This window comes from Arachis hypogaea, chromosome 19 (assembly GCF_003086295.3).
Source record: "Arachis hypogaea cultivar Tifrunner chromosome 19, arahy.Tifrunner.gnm2.J5K5, whole genome shotgun sequence".
Lineage (NCBI taxonomy): Eukaryota > Viridiplantae > Streptophyta > Magnoliopsida > Fabales > Fabaceae > Arachis > Arachis hypogaea.
Genome location: NC_092054.1, coordinates 150,034,974 through 150,054,290, shown reverse-complemented (window position 1 = coordinate 150,054,290; position 19,317 = coordinate 150,034,974). Strand labels below are relative to the sequence as shown.

General features: G+C 37.3%; 2 protein-coding genes and 1 long non-coding RNA gene across 3 annotated transcripts; 1 reads left to right on the top strand and 2 right to left on the bottom strand.

Moving 5' to 3' along the window:
- Positions 1-1,569: 1,569 nt before the first annotated feature.
- Positions 1,570-5,196, top strand: LOC112775215 (protein PIGMENT DEFECTIVE 338, chloroplastic). Its single transcript, XM_025818705.3, has 8 exons — positions 1,570-2,874; positions 3,166-3,240; positions 3,318-3,389; positions 3,635-3,715; positions 3,840-3,937; positions 4,187-4,312; positions 4,430-4,478; positions 4,591-5,196. Exons 1-8 carry the CDS (start codon positions 1,924-1,926, stop codon positions 4,747-4,749), a joined length of 1,611 nt encoding a protein of 536 aa, XP_025674490.1. The 5' UTR covers positions 1,570-1,923; the 3' UTR covers positions 4,750-5,196.
- Positions 5,197-5,775: 579 nt separating this feature from the next.
- Positions 5,776-9,055, bottom strand: LOC112775216 (ran-binding protein 1 homolog b). Its single transcript, XM_025818706.2, has 4 exons — positions 8,685-9,055; positions 8,426-8,577; positions 8,164-8,289; positions 5,776-6,385 (listed from the first exon to the last, which is right to left on the bottom strand). The coding sequence occupies exons 1-4, from the start codon at positions 8,834-8,836 to the stop codon at positions 6,159-6,161; spliced, it is 657 nt and encodes a 218-aa protein (XP_025674491.1). The 5' UTR covers positions 8,837-9,055; the 3' UTR covers positions 5,776-6,158.
- A 3,880-nt stretch (positions 9,056-12,935) lies between these two features.
- Positions 12,936-15,917, bottom strand: LOC112780076 (uncharacterized). The gene is made up of 3 exons (XR_003190985.3): positions 15,503-15,917; positions 15,360-15,417; positions 12,936-13,495 (listed from the first exon to the last, which is right to left on the bottom strand). It is a non-coding gene; the product is annotated as an uncharacterized lncRNA (long non-coding RNA).
- Positions 15,918-19,317: the final 3,400 nt, after the last annotated feature.

Here is a 19,317-nt window from a genome sequence, read left to right as displayed (position 1 = left end):
CCGTCCATTCTATCTTTTACCGTAATTCTTGCCATTGGAAAGCTCCTCATTCACTCTTCGACAACCCACCCTAATCCCCTCTACTGGAACTACAATGAATACTACATGTATCATTGTGGATAACACCAATCCATCCATAATAATAATAATAATAATAATAATAATAATAATAATAATAATAATAATAATAAAAAATTGACGTTCTAACAATTTTATAATAAAACATATTATTTATTATTTTAATTAATTTTATATTTATAAATAATTGACAGTGCAAAATATTTTATACAGTCTTACAATCACATCTGTTTTTTTAGATGACATTCACGTGGTCACTTTAAAAATTAGTTTTTTTTTTTTAAATAGAAGAATAATTTTTTTTAAAATGTTACATATTTCAGTATTTTTAGATATCCAAATAAATATAAAATAAATCAAATTTTATTATTTGATTTACTATTATAAAATCTTTATTTTGATTTAAAATGATTCATTAAATTAATATTACTAAAATTAACTATAAACTAATTTATATAACATGCAAATTTAATTAAATGTTGCATAAAATTACTTCTAGCTAATTTTTATTATTATTATTATTATTATTATTATTATTATTATTACTATTTATTTTTTTAGACGTGGCATAATTACTTGTTTTAATATCAATTTTCCGCACATGCATTATGTTAATTAGATGAAAGCCCAAACTTGGAATGGCCTAGTAAGTAGTAACGACACTAATGTTCTTTTTTATTTTTTTCTGTGAGTAATCATAGTTGCAGTGATTTTTGGGTTTGTTGGGTATTGAGTAAAAAAGCCTTTGACACAAAACTAAATTTTTGTCCAAAAACGAAAAAAAAAATCGAAAATTAGGTCCATAATCAACCAAAGTTAATTACTCATCCTAACATTTCATTATCCAACCAAATTAGGAGCCTCCTCACGTGCTTCTATTGAACTTTTTATGCGACGTCTCTTGCACATTGAATATTATGTCTCCTTTCTATGCCACTTGTTATAACCATAGATTGTCACAGTATATCTACACATGTGGATGCTAATTTATTATCTCCACCATAAAACTTGCCTTAAAAGACACCATAATTTGTATATTTATAATTCCGGCTGGTGATTTTATTATTAGAGAATATAGTAAGTCAGGCCCAATATTGCCTAAAATTTTGGGCCACTTAAGCATCTCACTTGATATTGGAGAATATTTGGATACTTTGGCCAACAAGCAAACTGAAGCTTTCCAAATCCTTTTACATTTTAATATACCAAACGAATAAAGAAAAGAAACAGCTTAAGACCATGCTATTGGATCCGACCCCTTCACTACCCTGCCACCATCCTCCAAAAAAAAAAGAAAAAGAAAATTAACTCTTTCATTTGTAATGTCCCAAAAATTTATACAAAGAAAAAAGTCCCAAAAACAAAAAATCTTTCATTTGTATATTTCATATTCCTTTATTTTCAGCCATGGAGTGTGTGTATGTGTGTTTCTTTAGTCATCACAAATGATAAAAGACAGTAGATATCTTTGCCAAAAAAAAAAAAAAAACTAGATTTCTTTTTCTATTTTTTGTGTACAAATTTTTAAGTTTAATTACAGTATAGCACAAACTTATGAAAAAAAAAATCATAAAATTATCAGTCTTAAAACTAAGAATATTTTTTCCAGCATAAATTGCACAAATAGCTGAATATTTCTTGGTGCATGCATATAAGGCCATGAATGATAGACATCATCCATAAGGTTAAATTTTATAATTTGACTAAAAACGGTTAAAAAAAATAAAAATTAGAGAACACAAAAACAGAGGGGCAGAGACACAAGAAACCTCAAATGGATAACACAAATAAAAATCAGTTTCGCTATGTCTTCTGTCTGAAAGAAAAAACCAAAGGTGGAAGAAGATGCACTTGTTTCTTCATCCTTGCAAGTCCCTCTGTTGTTCAATTCCATTTAAGGATATCACTCTTTTCACATTCAATAAGAAGAAGCAGCCACATACCAACAACCCCACAAAGCAACCATTCTCAACGCCACAAAAGTTTGGTTCTTTTACCAATACTATAGTGCTTTCAAATTCTCATGTCTCCGTTGTTTCTAACAAAGCTTCAATTTTGGGCCCTGCCCACTTCACCTTTTGCTCCAAAAATGAAGGCTTTAATGGCTTCTCCAGTGATTTGTCTCCAGAGGCTGTTGATGATGATGGAACCCAAGAGCTTGAAAAGCTTGAGTTGCTGAACAAGCCTTCTCCTTTGCCTGTCACAGAAGAGTCTTCTACTTCTGATTCTGAAATGGAGAAGGAGCAGGAGCAAGAGGTGCCTTCCAAGGAGGATGCATTGGCACCGTTTTTGAAGTTTTTCAAAGGAAGTGATGGGGATGATGAAGATGATGCTTTCGAGGGATTGGAAATTTCTGAGGAAAAAGATGATTTTGGTGGTGAGAAAGAGGAAGGAGAAGAAGATAAGAAGTTGAATGTTGAGTACTATGACCCAAAACCTGGGGATTTTGTGGTTGGTGTTGTTGTTTCAGGGAATGAGAACAAGCTTGATGTGAATATTGGTGCAGATTTGCTTGGTACAATGTTGACAAAGGAAGTGCTTCCATTGTATAACAAAGAAATGGATAACTTGTTATGTGATATGGAAAAGGATGCTGAGGGTTTTATGGTAAATGGGAAGATTGGAATTGTGAAGAATGATGATGCAATGAGTGCAGTTGTTCCAGTTCCTGGAAGGCCTGTTGTGGAGACTGGAACCATTTTGTTTGCTGAGGTTTTAGGTAGAACACTTAGTGATAGGCCATTGCTTTCGACCCGAAGGCTCTTTCGCCGCATAGCTTGGCATCGAGTTAGGCAGGTTTTTCTCTTCTCTAATTCCTCTTTTCCAAGTTCCATGTGTAGATTATGTGAGTTGGGTTCAATTGTTCTCATTACTACTTTGCTTGAAGATTTGATTATTTATATGAATAGGAGGCAAATGATAAATCACATTTATAGTTAGTAAGGAAATAATTGACAAAATTGATGACTATGATTTAATGAATGGAATTTTCATTTTCCTTTAGCAAATTTAAACCTTGGAAAGTTTTGAATGATGTCTTATTCTGCTGCTGAGATGTAAATATTCCATTGTCAATGTTTTGAGCAGATAAAACAGCTCAATGAACCTATAGAGGTTAGAATCACAGAATGGAATACTGGCGGCCTGCTAACAAGGATCGAGGTTCGTGCCATTGACTGTAATAGCTATGTTCATGTATCTGTTTGATAGATGTTTACTCCTTGAATATGGCTGTGCAGGGTTTGCGAGCTTTCATTCCGAAGGCTGAGCTTATGAAAAGAGTAAATAACTTTACCGAATTGAAAGAAAATGTGAGTTATATCCCTGGAACTTTCTTTCTTCTTGGTCAGGAAAATAAATCATCTTTCTCATTTGAGATGGGTTTAGCAGATTACCTGAAAAGAATCTGCAATCCATAAATGTGTTTACTTTCTTACACCTGAAAAACTCCAGGTGGTTTGAAACTTTTTAAATACATTTGATGCTTCTGTCTTCAACCATTCTTATTCTTTCTCTAGTCCTACTTCTTACAGCTATTTGATTAATAATGATGTAGGTGGGACGCCATTTTTTTGTACAAATCACTCGAATAGACGAATCTAAGAACAATTTGTTACTTAGTGAGAAGGCAGCTTGGGTCAGTATTCTCATCTACATTTCTATTCTTCTTTCTTGATGCTATATTCCAATGCTGCATGGTGTGAGCTTTTCTATCTTGTATTTGTTTTTTGAAATTCCTGCTATGTAATGTGATGTTGCAGGAAAAGCTATATCTTCAAGAGGGAACACTTCTTGATGGGACTGTGAAAAAGATCTATCCCTTTGGAGCACAAGTTAGAATAGGAGAAAGTAACAGAAGGTCAGTTAAATCTTGAGTGCACTTTTTCCATTTTACAACTTTAAACTTTCATTACATTTTACAAAATTTGATAATAGCCATTACACTGTAATGGAGAAAAATAACAAAACAAAGCATATTTTATCTGAAGGATAGATTTGAAATTCGAAAACATCATGTTACAATTGTTAGCACACTTTAGCCCTGCTTTGAACCATGGATATGCATGACCTCACATTTTAAAATGTACTTCTTTGAGTAATCTTTCAGTGGGTTGCTGCATATTTCAAATATCAGTCAAGCTGAAGTTACTTCTGTGAGTGACGTACTTTCTGTCGACGAGAACGTTAGAGTTCTAGTGGTGAAGTCGATGTTTCCTGGAAAAATTTCTGTGAGGTAATAAATTGCTGACTGAAACATGAAAACTGCTCACAATGCAAAACAACAGATCAGCATATAAAGGAGAAAGTAAGGACATTCTTTTTTAAACTTTTTATATTCTTTGCAATGCAGCATTGCAGAACTTGAAAGTGAACCTGGCCTTTTTCTATCAGACAAAGAGGTACTTATTTATTTGCTACTCTATTAAACTTAATTTGTTGTCTAAGTTGGATTGATCTTGATTGGTGCTTTTATTAATTTATTTATTTGCTTATTGGCCATAAAATACAAAGAGAGTATATAAGGAGGCTGATATGATGGCGAAGAAATACAAGCAAAAGCTACCATCTGTTCCTATCAGTCAACAATTAGAGCCCCTTGCAGCCGTTCCCTTGCCTTTTGAGAACGAATCGCTTTATGCGAACTGGAAATGGTTCAAGTTTGAAAAATAATGGTTTCACACAAGACAGGCATGGAATGATTCACTAAGAGAAGCTCAACTGAGAGAACTTGACAGTGCATGGATCACTCAGTTACAAGAGGGGCATGCCATTTTGGATGGAAACCATCAAGAGCCTCCAGTGGAAATTGGATGAGGTCATTGTTTGTGACTTCTGATGAATTCTTTGCATGAAGAGAACAAGCCACAAAGAATGTGGTGCAATGGATCAAAGCGTAACTCGGTTCCATTCTTTTTTTACCCTTCAACTTTCTCTTCTCTTAATACCAAAAAAACATACATCTGTTCTTTTTACATCAAATTTTCTTAATTTTTTGCCCTGGTTTGTAGCCTAGCCATTTTGTACTCATGTAGGTAAACATACATCATAAAATCATGTGTCAAGCACAATTGTTGAGAGTTTGAAATCATTTTAATAAAAAAGATTTTAAAATCATCATATTATGTATCTTGTGTTGATACATTGTTAAATGATGATGATGATGTAAAAAGTTTACCCTGAGAAAGATCCGGATAAATTCAAATTATAATGGCATGTTCTACGTATCTTTGCGCATCTTGCCCTTTTTCAAGCGTTTGGACAGCTACGGTTACCAGTTAAGTTCCCTCTGATTGATTCATCGACGTTTCCCTGGTGACCTGACTATTTGCTCAGAGTGATTTAATGCTACGATGTAATAGGGAACGTTATTGAATTCATCATGTCCCAAATCCCTACAAAATACTCCCGAGCTCCACTCAGATCGGTTTCCAAGATAGACAGATTAAGCGACAAAAAAAATTCACCAATGCAGAAAGTAATATTTGAATTTTTTAAACAAATTAGAACGATTCCTATATTTGTCGAATTACTATTTTGTATTAATAATACTTGCTAGGAAAAATTCACCAATATAAGGAAACGACAATATTATTGTATTTGGTTAATAACAATAATAATAATAGTCCATTTTCCCATTCACATCAGTAGGATTGCAGAGGATAAAAAAGGTTAGAAGCAAATGCAGGCAAAACTATGTTGTAGCTTTGAAACTTTAAAATTTCTTGAAAACAAACAATTTGTATCCAAAACCTTTGTTTATAACTTTGTTTCTCGACTGCTCCCTACAGAGTGCCGGACCATGACCAAGATAACTCGTTACTCGAATAAATATATAGAATGAAAGAAACACTCAAAACTCCCAGACCCAGAGTGCTCAAGCCTTAGAATTCAAACCCAACTCTAACTTAAGCTTGATGACAAGAAGACTCAAAGGAGGACACAAACACCTCAATTAATTGCATGGCTCTGACACAATTCCATGACTAACGAGTATGACACTATCCCAAGATGTGATGGCAAACACAACCACCTAACCTTGTCATATTAACCATGTACCGTAAAATGTGAATGAATAATACTCAAGCTGATGAAGCAGGCTCTTCACCTTCCTTCTCTGCATCCGCCTTAGTTTCCTGTTGTGTTTTGGATTCTTTTTCCTCAGACTTCTCGTCTTTCTTCTTTGCATCTGTCTTCTCTTCAACACTCAATTTCTCAAGAAGACCAGCTGCTGCGGATCCTTCTTCTCCTTCTTCTTTCTTCTGGGACTCTGCAACTTCTTGGAATGTTTCCATGAAGCTTTTGCAATCTAATTTGAAGAGAAAACAAGAGTAAATATACACAGTAAAACTATGATGAGAATGACAACATTAAGCTTTTTGTCCAGCAGTGAATACATAAAGCTGAATTTTAACCTTCAACAATCAAAAAAACTTCCAACAACTTCCAACAAGTGTTTTAAAATTGTGTCCATGACAGCACCATGGCAAAATGGCATGACAGAATTTGGGCCTGCCGCCATCTGGGTAACACTGCAATACGATAATGACGGTGGACACAATGGTGGCAATGCCATGGTGGTCGATGACATGAACGGCGGGGCTGGGTGAACCATTTTTTACATTCGAGGGTTGTTTTGTCATTCAGAAAACTCTAGAAGTTAACATTAGTAAGGTCACATTCTCATACCCCAATTTCAGCCTCTTGCGCCATAACCAACCCAAAAATATCTTCCCTATGTCATTCTCCCTCCCTCTTTGCTGCTGGAAGAACCACTGACAGCATCACCGCCACATGGCACTGGCGGTTGGCCCTACAACTATTACTCCTCCTCCTCCTCTCTTCCTTCTCTGTTGTTCTCTCTGCTGCTCAAGTAAGAAACCTCTCTTCTATCCTTATTACAATGTACATAGGTCACTATGTCAACTTTAAAACATAATGAGACAATGTCTTTAATCTTTCTTTTTTATTTTTAGTATTTGACTATACCATCGTTGGCATTTAAACTCTGCCTTTTTATGGTGTTTATGACTTAAAGTTGTATGAAATTGCTGAATTAATTGTATGTTTTATGGGTAGAAAGTTGCTTATATTGATTAGATTTTATAATCTATTACATGTGCAGTTTTTCTTCATTTTTGTTGTACATATGCATGTATTTTCAGTCCATCCACCATTTTCCGAAACGCATACGCCATAATCCTATGGCAGATTTTTGGCGCTCTGCCATGAGTCGCTATCCACAATAAAAAAAAGCTATGCTTCCAACATTTATTGAATATAGTTATCAGATACTTTGTTCTCATTTGATAGAAGAAAATTTCATTAGCAAGAAAAGAATGGCATAATGGACAACAGAGGGGGATTAGATATCCTCATATACATACAAAAAGATATAGTCATCAAATGCACAGAAGCCTGCTAGATAACTTGTTATAATTAATCACATATGTAGATAACTTCACCACATCAAGACAACACACAACTAGCAAGGTAATAATAAATGATATAGTTAAGTGCATAAAGAAGCCGTCAAAATAACAGTAAGTTCCTCTCTAATAATTGTTGCAAACAAAACACAATGGAAGTACAGTTAAGTGAGAAATGTCTCCTAAGGCCCTAATTAACTATAATGCTTAAAAAGTTCTCAGGAAATGTGACAACAGACTCCGGTTCAAACTGCTCAATTCACTCCAAATTCATAAGAAAATTTTAATGCAAGTGATTTAGCAAACTTTAACCAACAAACATAGGAAAAGACACACAAATACGCTAGTATCTCAGAGTATCAAAGAACACTGGGTGCAAAACAGAATACGCTGTGCTTGGTTGGTTTAAAGTTCAAACTACAAATAAAATAAGCATAGACTCAACGAACCGATTAAATGTACCAAGGCACAAGATGAACATCACAGATCATTGATCAACATAAAACAGAAATCAGTACATTCATGAATAGCAGCCAAGTGGTGACAGACTTTGTCAAACACAATCACAATTTAATCTAATCAACTAAAAAAAGGCATTAAAAAAATAGTCAAAAACATCCAAGCAGGATTATCCAAAAAGAAAAAAGGACATGCTCACTTTCAACTGAAGGGAATCGGATGCAGAAGAGCTCATCCTTGAGTTCGCCGTCAGCAAAGTCCCTTGCATGCCAGACGCAAGATTTATCGTTCCCAGCATGCTCTTGCACGGACATAGTAGCTAAAACTGCGACAATCAAACGGCAAAGATGATGACAAAAAAAAGGGGGAAAAAAACTCAACCTAAAAAAAGAGAAATGAAAAAACAAGATCAAATAAAATAAAAGCAATGAAAGAAGATGCAAATGAAAGGAATCACATACTGAGATGATTGGCGCAGATCTTGAGGGTTTTGGATTGCCTCATGAGAAGCCTAACCTTGCCAGTAGCCTTGTGCTTCAGGAACTTGACGGTACCTGCGCCTCGCTCCTTCCACTGATTCCCATCCTTGTCGAATCGGTAAAGCTTCGATTTCCTACAATCAATTGGAATAAAAGCACAGATTTATTGTAACATTCCAAAAAAAAAAAAAAACGATGATCGAAGAAGAGAAGACTGAAAAAAGCGTGAGTTAGGGATTACAGATCGAGGATGACATCTTCGTCCTCTTCGCCGGTAGTGACAGCAACCTCCTCGAGTTTGACGATGGGAGCAACCTGAGCTCCGGTGTCTTCGTCATCGGCGGGAGCGGGTGCTTCATCCTCTTCCCGGTGTTCGGGATCGGCGCTCGACATGTTTTCGAGAGAAAGAGAGAGTGGTGGAGTTTAGGGTTTGCGCAGTGCAACTGTGTGAGGGGAGTGAGTGAGGTGTTGGGGCAGTTAGGCTAATGGCACAGTAATCGAGCTGTGTTGTGTTGTCAGTACTCACTACTCAGTAGTGTCTAGTGTGTATTATTGATTGGGCTTCTCTTTCTCTTTCTATCTCACACCGAAAAAGTGCCAATTCATCATGTGGTCGTGGGCTCCATGCGTCTTAAAATACTGAAATTTGTGGGATCAATTTCTTTATCCCTTTAAAATAAGTGGATCATAACATAAATTTTATTTTTCGTCAACATATAACATAAACTTTTTGTTATGTATTTTCAGGAAATACTTTAATTAAAAATATTTTAAAATTTAATAAAGTTATTAATTTTTTATTTTAAATATATTAAATTAAAAAAATATTATTATACTCTTAAAATTTATTTTTAAAAAACAAAATTGATAAATTTTTTATTTTAAAAATAAATAAAAATAGTCATTTTTGTTTATATAATAAATCTGTACATAAAAATTTTCCATTTATTATTATTACTTTGATAAGCAACGGAATAAACACTTAGAAAGAAAAAACTAAACAGAAATTATTATTGTTATTGTATGCAGGAAAATCAAATTTATTTTTATCTATTTAATTATTTTTTGCCCAACCGTCAGATATTCAGATTGAGAAGCCAGCCATGAGCCATCTGTGTACTCATATAATGTTTTTTTTTGGGGCACAAACTTTTAATCCTTATTTCTTGGATCAGTGAGTCAAATTATATTAGCTAGCGTGGTAGCAAGCTTAATAAACTGAAAGTGCTCTCTTATAAACCAAATTGAGCTAAGTGTGTCAAATTGGGCAGTAGATAGTAGAGGGATGCACAGCTAACAAATGGTATTAAAATTTTAATTTGTAGCCTCAAAAATTTTATCTCTCGAAATTGAAATTTTAGTTAACAATACTGTGTTTCTGTCTCAATTACCAAACGTTACCACATAGATTGATTTGATTTCCCGGGCCCGTGTGTAATTGATGTTATACATCATTTGGCAAACACTGATAACTAGTAACAATTATTGGGAATATACAATAATGTATGTGAAATTGCAACATTGTATTAATTATGAATTAGGTAATTAGAATTGGATGAATGTAACAACTGATACCTAGATAGTGAAATTAACAGATAAAATGGAACCGCTAGAGCAAATAAAGAATAAAGTAAAATGATCTCACTCAATTTACAGATATAGAAAAAAGGAAATACAAGAAAGAAAGGTTTAGGCTGTGATAGTAAGAGCTAGCCTCACTCTCCTAGTCAATCCTTCATCTTTTTCATAAGTCAGCTCTTTTCTGTCTCTATTTTGTTAATACTTATACTCTTTTCACTCTAATCATAAAAATCCGTCAGAATTATTTCTATTGACAATCTTTTACGTTTTTTTCACTAACACTATCATGATTCTCTTCTCTATTCTTTCCTATTTTACCTTCCATTCTCTTTTTTCTAGTGTAATGTAACGGCAGAGAAAAAATTTACTTCCCTTTATGATTAGAAATTTTTATTCCTAATACTTCATTCTTGTTTGGGTATGTAACAATACCCCCCTCTTAAAGATGCACTTTGTCCTCAAGGTAGAATGAGAGAAAAGCCTCCTGAATATCTGCTGCTGCCTCCCAAGAGTCATCGAATTCTGACAAGTCTTTCCATTTAATTAGTACCTCCAATTGAGCAGCAGTATTCTCTCGCACTGCCAGCAACTGTTCAGGCTCGGTCTGTAGCTCGTAATCTTCTTGCGAAGCCATGGGCAATGGCTAAGATTGAGTAGTGGAGTTCACACTTTTCTTGAGCAACGAAACATGAAAAATAGGATGGACCTTCGACCCTTCTGGAAACTTGAGTTTATAAGCAACATGTCCCACCCTTGCCAAAACTTCAAACGGGCTATAATACCGTGGACTCAATTTTTGATTGTGCTGCTTAGCCAAGGATCTCAACCTATAAGGTTGAATCTTCAAATAAACTGAATCTCCCACTTAAAAATCTAACTCCCTTCTCTTTCTATCCGCATACTGCTTTATGCGCTCTTGAGCACGAGTCAAGTGATGCTTCAATTCATCAATCACTTAGTTCCTTTCTTCTAACAACACCTTCACGACCTCCACACTGGTCTCACCTTCCCCCTGCAACAGAACCGGGGGTTCCCTCCCATACAAAGCCTTGAAGGGAGTCATCTTGATTGAGCCATGGTAATTGGTGTTGTACCAATACTTTGCCCAATGCAACCAGTTTGGCCACTGCCTTGGTTTGGTGCCAGTAAAACAGCGAAGATACGTTTCAACACACTTATTTATGGCTTTGCTTTGCCCATCTGTCTCCGGGTGGTATACCAAACTCATCTTGAGGGTGGTGCCCGCAGCCTTGAATAACTCAGACCAAAAGGCGCTCATAAACAAATGGTCCCTATCAGATACAATTGAATTAGGAAAGCCATGAAGTGATACAACTCCGCAGACAAAAACCTCAGCCACCTCCTTTGCAGTAAAGGGGTGAAGTAAAGCAAAAAAAAAAAAAAAATGCCCGTACTTCGACATCCTATCCACCACCACCATGATAGTAGCCTTACCTGCTACTTTTGGGAGCCCGCCAATGAAATCCATGGCCACATCGGACCAAACATTCCCAGGTATAGGCAGTGGCTGCAACAACCCCGCTGGAGACAATGTCGAATGTTTATTCTTTTGACAAACTTCATATTGCCACACGTAGTCCATAATAGCTTTTTTCATTCCCTCCCAAAATAACACTCCCAAAATTCTCTTATATGTGTGGAAGAATCCAAATGGCCCCCAAGTCGCGAGTCATGAAACTCCTGTAAAATCCTAGGTATCCACTGGAATTACCATCCTCCCCATATGTAGCAGCTTCCTTTGCTTTAACTTATACCTTAATGGCACTTCTTCCCCTCTGAGCAGCCTCTGTATTATGGTTTGAAGTCTCTCATCTGCTTGAACCTCCTCCTCTAGTTTATCCTACTCGGCTGACTGCACAATTGACAATAAAGAGAGTTGAAACTTCCGAGAAAGGGCATCGGCCATTGTATTTTCGCTGCCCTCCTTGTACTTTATGTCAAAATTATATCTAAGAAGCTTGGTCATCCATCGTTGCTATTCCTCCCCACATATTCTCTGATCCAACAGAAATTTGAGGCTTTTCTAGTCAGTATACACAGTAAAATATTGTCCCAAAAGATAGTGCCTCCAACGTTTGACTGCTAACAGTATTGCCATGAGTTCCCTCTCATACACTGCACGCTCTGATAGCTTCTGGCTCATGTACGCAATTGGTTTTCCCTCTTGCAGTAGGACTGTTCCCACTCCTCTACCAAAGGCATCAGTCTCCAAAGCAAAAGGCTTAGAGAAAGATGGAACAACCAAGACCGAAACTGGTACCATGGCTTTCTTAAGTGCTTCAAAAGCCTCTTATGCCTCTGTTCCCCACCCAAAATTGTCCTTCTTCAGAAGTTGTGTAAGAGGTCATGCTATCTTGCTGTAATTTTTCACAAATCGCTGGTAATAGCCCGTAAGACCCAAAAACCCCCGCAACCCTTTAAGGTCCCTAAGGACTCGCTGATATGATGTGACCTAAATACTCAACCTTTTCTTGTGTGAAGCTACACTTCTTCCTATTCAAGCACAATTTATTCTTTTGCAGTACCTCAAAAACCATGGATAAATGGACCAAATGCTCCTCCCATCCAGCACTATACACCAATATGTCACCAAAGAAAACTAAAATGAATTTCCTCAAAAATGGCCAAAGTATCTGATTCATGAGTGCCTGAAATGTCGAAGGTGCGTTAGTAAGTCCGAACGACACCATTAGAAATTTGTAATGGCCTTCATGTAACGGCCCAACATCCAGCATGTCATGATCATACTAAAAGTTGAACGTTACCAACTTGTTTCCCCAACTTAAGTAATATTTAATAAATATAAGCCTGTATGTTGTTAACACCTCGCGAGTTTCGAGTAATTAATTTTTTTTTAAAACAATAGTAGTTTAGAGTCGCATACATAGAGTATAACAATGAAACATGAGTACACACATTCAAGGAATTGTAGAAGGCAATACATGGAATATCACACCACAATATACATCATAATGCAGAAGCAGCTCAATTATACTAGTAAGGAATTATAACACAGCATCCTTCAGTTAGTGACTCATATAATATATACACATATATACATAAGACGTCCCGGGGCCTGGCCTGTCCAAAAGCCCCTAAGCTGGCACCCAGGCTAGGCTAACTCTATGACATGCCTATTCCCTCTGAGCATGCTAGTACAAGTGAGGGAAACACTCTAAGGTACCGTGGTTAGAATGGACGCCTCAAAAATCTCCTCGTCTCTGATCCAAAAGCCCCTCACAGAAAACCGTTGGGTAGGTGATGATGCCTGCTCGCTGGTGCCCTATCTGGCTCATTGCTACCAGAAAAGATATCCTCGATCTCAGGGTCACGTACTATATAATTACGTACACAAGGTGCCGCACATCGGATGTAATACTCGTAGCTGCGCACTGGGTTGTCGTGGATGTACGGATGATTAATCTCGTAGGGCAGGACTCCCGTGTCCATCTGAAGAGGTGTAAGGGGTAAGAACTGGGGAGTTCTTAGTAAGGTCGGGGTTCATAGTTAAGTCCATTTATAATGTCCGCTTGCAAGTTTCTAAATCCTTTGAAAATTGATGGTTTAACAATCAAATATTCAAAACCTTTTCAAAAGAAATCAGTTAATTAACCATAAATCCAAACTTCTTTTCCAGATATAAGAATCTGAAAAGTTTCCTAATGGTATGAATGACCAACTTGTCCCAAGCATAGGTTCAATTAAGTCTATGCTGTAAGAGTTTGATTTTTCATACTTTACTAGACTATAAACATAAAAGAAGTTACCTACGCGGTATAAATGATCATCTTGTTCCAAGTATAGGTTCATTAAGTCTATGCTGAATCAGTCAGATACTTTATACAAAGCTAGACCTCAAACAAACCAACCATAGCCTTAGGCCCAAACAACTCAATCAACATCCAATCACCACAATCCAAACAATCAGTTACAAACACAAGTAATGAGGTTCAAACACAATCAAGAGCAGTTACGTCAAGTATAGCAGTTAGCAATTAAACAGAGTTGTTCACATAGGCAAACCAATTAAAATATGCACAAACAAGTATGATGCATGTCTGATCCTACTGCAGGTAATGAGCTCATTTGTCGGTTTCGACCCGCACCCGACGCAATCCGACCCTCCAGGTCAGATAAGGCCTTCCCAGAACTTAATCCCAGATTAAGTACCGCATACCCTCTACCAAGTACTCTCGACTTGCAGGGCTGGTATTTGCTCAAATCTCAATATACCGCAGGTATGCGAATCAGGCCTCTACCAAGCATTCAGCTTGCAGGGCTGGTACATCTCTACTGCAGCCTATCTGGGAAGCAACATCACAATACGGGCGTCCCCGCATAATATTCACAAGCATCGCCCGAAGGCTCATAAGTCACATATAACCATACTTTTCATCACTTAGTAATCATCTTCATCATCTTTCCACAATCATAAATCAAGCATCACAACATCACAGTGAGCTCATTTACAATTCTCTGCTTACTCTGTAAGGTCAAGCACACTGCTATATAGCTTTTAATTCCTTTTCTTTTTCCAACATGTATGAAAGTTTCTATAACCTCTTTCATTACCATACATACCTCAATACTTTCTCTTGAACTCTTCCTTAGGTGTTTAATAAAGAGAATTAAGGAATTCTGGACTCAAAACTGCCTTCTTGAGGCTTTTAGGAAAAACTGTCTTTTTATCAATATTTTATTATTATTAATAAAATAATATTAACAATAAAATAATATTTTAATATTTTAATATTAAAATAATAATATTTTATTCAACTTTCAAAAATTACATTTTGACTCCTGAACTTTTTGGAAATTGCATTTTGACCCCTTAACTTTTAATATTTGTACTTTGGCCCCTTAACTTTTCTTTAATTAACTTTCAACCCCAAACTTTTTAATAATTATAATTTGACCCCAAAATCATCAAAACCAACGTTTTTCTTGTCCTTCAAAGACCAAAAATATTTTTCCAAAAGTTCATCAGATTTCAGCTTGATTTTCAACTAGTTTTTCAATCTTTTCGGTAACCGATTTTTACCTGATTTTGACCAAACCAAAGAGCAACGTTTCAGCCATCAAATACACATCAAAAACACATCAAATATCATGAATTTCATGGCTGGAAAGCCACGTTTTCCAGCAGCAACAACAACAACTTCAGAACCATCAAAAACTTGATTTTCAAGCATTAAACAACAAGATCTCATGATCAAACCATCACACAAACACTCAAAATCAAGCTTCAAGCAACAAGAGCTGATTTAACACTTCAAGAACCAAACCAATCATTGATTAATTTACCAAACCTTACCTCCTTTGCAGCTGCCAAGAATTGAACCAAGAACAAGCTTCCAAAAGCACTTTTACGCCTATTTTAACATCAAAAACAACTTTAGAACCATATGAACCATGAAGGTTGAAGCTTTATGATGGTGAAAAGTAAGTTTTCCTCACCTCAAGGCAGCTAGAAATCACATTTTCTTAGAGCCTGTGGTGATTGAACAAGAGATCTTAAGAGAAAACATGAAGAAAACATCATCAGCTTGAGTTCCCACCATGGATGAAACTTCAAGGAGGAGGAGCAGCCATCATGCCTTGATTTACTCCATGAAAATTGATATAGAAATGAAGAGGAGGAAGAGGTGATCATTTTGGTCGGATTAGATTTTTGATAGGGGTTTTAGTTTGAAAAAGAACGGAGAAAGAAGCTTAGGTGTTCATGGAAGTTTTCATGGAAATTCTTCCATTTCTCTCTCAAGAATTTCAAATTCTAACTTGTTTAGAAAGTAAAAATGATATTAATGATGATACATGGGAGAACGTGGGGTTTGGATAAGCATTATCCTAAATTTTGGTGTAAAAATATCTCAAGAAAGGATAATTACGGAAGCTAGATGTATTAGAACACAAGTATTTCTTACTTTCTCCTTAAGAAAGCTTTGCTTGGAGAGCAAGAAAGGAAACATGTGGTGGCTAACTCTGGGAGAGCCACGTGTCACTGGGTGCTGACTCATCAGAGTTTAATAATAAAATATCATTCTGAAGATAATTACGAAAATTAGATACATCAGATTATACTACTTAAGGATAAGCATGAGCTTTACTAGTATAAATAATACTAGTAACATGATAATCATGAGAATAAAAGATATATGATGAAGCATTAGCATTGCTAAGTTCATCTAAGAATGCTGGTATTATCCATTACCGGTAGATTTCTAGCTCAGTTATTATATTACCAAACATAGATCAACATTAATCACATTAGAAAAAATAATAATATAATATTCCAAATAAAATAATAATATATAAATATTATATTAATATAATTTTTCTCTCAAAATTCGAGACCGGCTCGTCACATAGAGAAAAACTATGGAAATCAGAATTTTGAAATTCGGACCCGAAGTGGTTCAAAAACGCAACTTTTTGCGACGTGCCTGCTTAGATTAGGAGAGGTGTCTGGTGCAGTCAAGTTGCTGACTCAGCAGCTTGATGACATAGCACCTGTGTAGTGGAGGTGCTTATATACACTAAAATTCCTAAAAATTCCATAAAAATTCCGGTTGATCCTGAAAAAGCGCTGTTTCTTCGAGGCTAAAGGCTAGGCCGTTACACTTCATGTGTGCGGAAAGCTGTCTTGTGAATGTCTTCCTCTTTCATTCTAATTTGGTGGTAACCAGACTTCAGGTCAAGCTTGGAAAACACCCTGGCCTCTCCTAACTCATCCAGCAGCTCGTCTATTATAGGGATAGGAAATTTATCCGCTATACTGACTCTATTGAGTGCCCGATAATATACGCAAAATCGCCACCCACCATCTTTCTTTTTCATTAGTATGACTGAGCTGGAAAAAGGACTAGTGCTTGGCTGAATTACTCCCGGTAGCAGCATCTCTTCAACTATTTTTTCTATCTCCGTTTTTGATAATGTGGGTAGCGATATGGCCGAATCCACAGAATCTGAGCTCCTTCCTGTAAAACTATGGCGTGATCCTTCACACACTTAGGGGAAAGTTCTTCAGGGGCTTGGAATAAATTCTCAAACTGCTGTAACAGCTTTTGAAGGGGCTAATTCTCCACCTCCAGCAGCTCTGGCTCACCGCACATCATAACCAGAGTGATCGATTCCTTTTCTTCCTTTAAAGATTGGAGGGTGGCTTTTCAAGAGGCACGTTTCCGGGACAGAGCGGGATCGCCTCTTATGCACAGTTCTCGCCCCTTCTCCACCCAACAAAGGATCATCTCATTGTAGTTGGCCCAAAATCTCCCCAAACTCACCATCCATCCAGCACCTAGCACCACCTCAGTGCTCCCCAACTCTATTACAAAGTAAGATTGCTTAATGGTGACTCCTTGTACTTCCAGCTCTACCTCTGCCACACCACTCGTCCCACACTCATAAGCATCATTTTCCACTTCAACCTTGAATTTTCGAAGTTCACAGGTTGGAAGGCCAAGTCTCTTCACCACCTTAATTTGGTCACTATGAAATTGGTGGAAGCCCCATGGTCGATGAGAACAATCACTCTTTGGCTAATCATTCTCCCTTGAACCTTGAAAGTCTTATGGGTAGTCAAATCCCAAAACTCTAAGAAGAGAGCTGCAACTCCAATGCCTCTGGTTCAGTTTCTTTTTCTTCAAGGCCCATGTTTGCTGCCTCTTTAGCCACTTCTTCCTCCCCTACTTGGCCCAAAAGAATAATTTCACAATGCTTCATTTGGCATACATGTTCTGGTCCCCACTTCTTTTTTCTGTCTCTCAGTCCATTCTCTTTAGGACAGCCTTCTCACTCCCTGCTGCCTAGGCCCATTACTACTTATTCCCCTTAAATTCATCGAAGTGGAAATAGAATTTGGTCCAGCATTAGACTTAAAGCTTTGTGTATTGGCCACAACCCCATTTCGGATCCCATTACCCACTTGGACACTTGGGCCTTGCCGAATCCAGTTGGAGCTCCGACCCGGAATGAACCCACCGCCCCTAGTAACTGAATCCACTCTTCTTCCTCCCAGAACTATCCCCGCATCCCGCCACGCATTGTTTTGGTGTTCTATCACAGTCGCGTGATCCATCAACTCTTGGAGGTTCAAAAAATCCGAGATCACCACCTCCGCAGACACCTCCGGTTTCAATCCATTCAAGATGCACATAAGGGCTTCGTGCCCCAGGCCACACTATGTTCTCGCCGCCGACTCGAACTCCCGACGATATTGGGCCACCGTTCCCACTCTATTTCACCGTCAAAAGCATACCCATCGGATTCGCGATGGTACTAGGTTGGAACCTCTTCAGCAAGTCTTCCTTAAATCTCCTCTATGTGAAGAATGGAGTCTGTTCCTCCCACCATTCTATCCACGTCAAGGCCTCCCCACTGAACGCCAGCGTCACGTAATCGAGTTTCTCCCCAGACTGAATTTGTGCCATGCGAAAATACCTCTCAATCTTCACCAGCCACCCACACACATCCTCCCCCTCGAAGGATAGGAGTTCCACCCTCCGCTTCACCTCCACGCGCGAGGTTACCAGATTCTCGCTCCTCCTCTCCGCCGAGTTTTCCTTCGTTTCTCTGTCATTCTGATTTCCATGCGATTGCTCATCCGCCTTATTCCCTTCTTGCCTTCCTCGCGGCCCCAACTCCTCCAGTCTCTTCAGGATCATCTCCATATTTCTAGTTTGTTCCTCCTGCATCACATCTATCCGGTGTTCCAATCTGTCCATCCTTGCTTCGATTGCAGCGGCTCGCATGGACGCCATACACAACGCACTCTCAGAACCTTGCTCTGATACCAGTTGTAACAACTGGTACCTTAGGTAGTAAAATTAACAGACAAAATGGAACAACTAGAGCAAATAAAGAGTAAAGCAAGCTGATCTCACTCAATTTATTGATATAGAAGAAAGGAAATACGAGAAAGAAATGATAATGGCTGTGATGGTAAGAGCCAACCTCACTCTCCTGGTCTATCATTCATTCTTTCCATAAGTCTGCCCCTTCCTCTCCCTATTTTGCTAATACTTATACTTTCCTCAATCCAATCATAAAAATTCGTTAGAATCATCCCTACCGACGATCTTTTATGTTTTTCCCACCAACACTGTCATGATTCTCTTTTCTATTCTTTCTTATTTTACTCTCCAGCCTCCACTCTCTTCCTTCTAGTGTAATGTAAGGGCAAAAGAAAAATTTGCTTCCCTTTATGATTAGAAGCTTCTATTCTTAATACTTCATTTTTGCTTGTGTATGTAACAGTGAACAAGTAACAGATT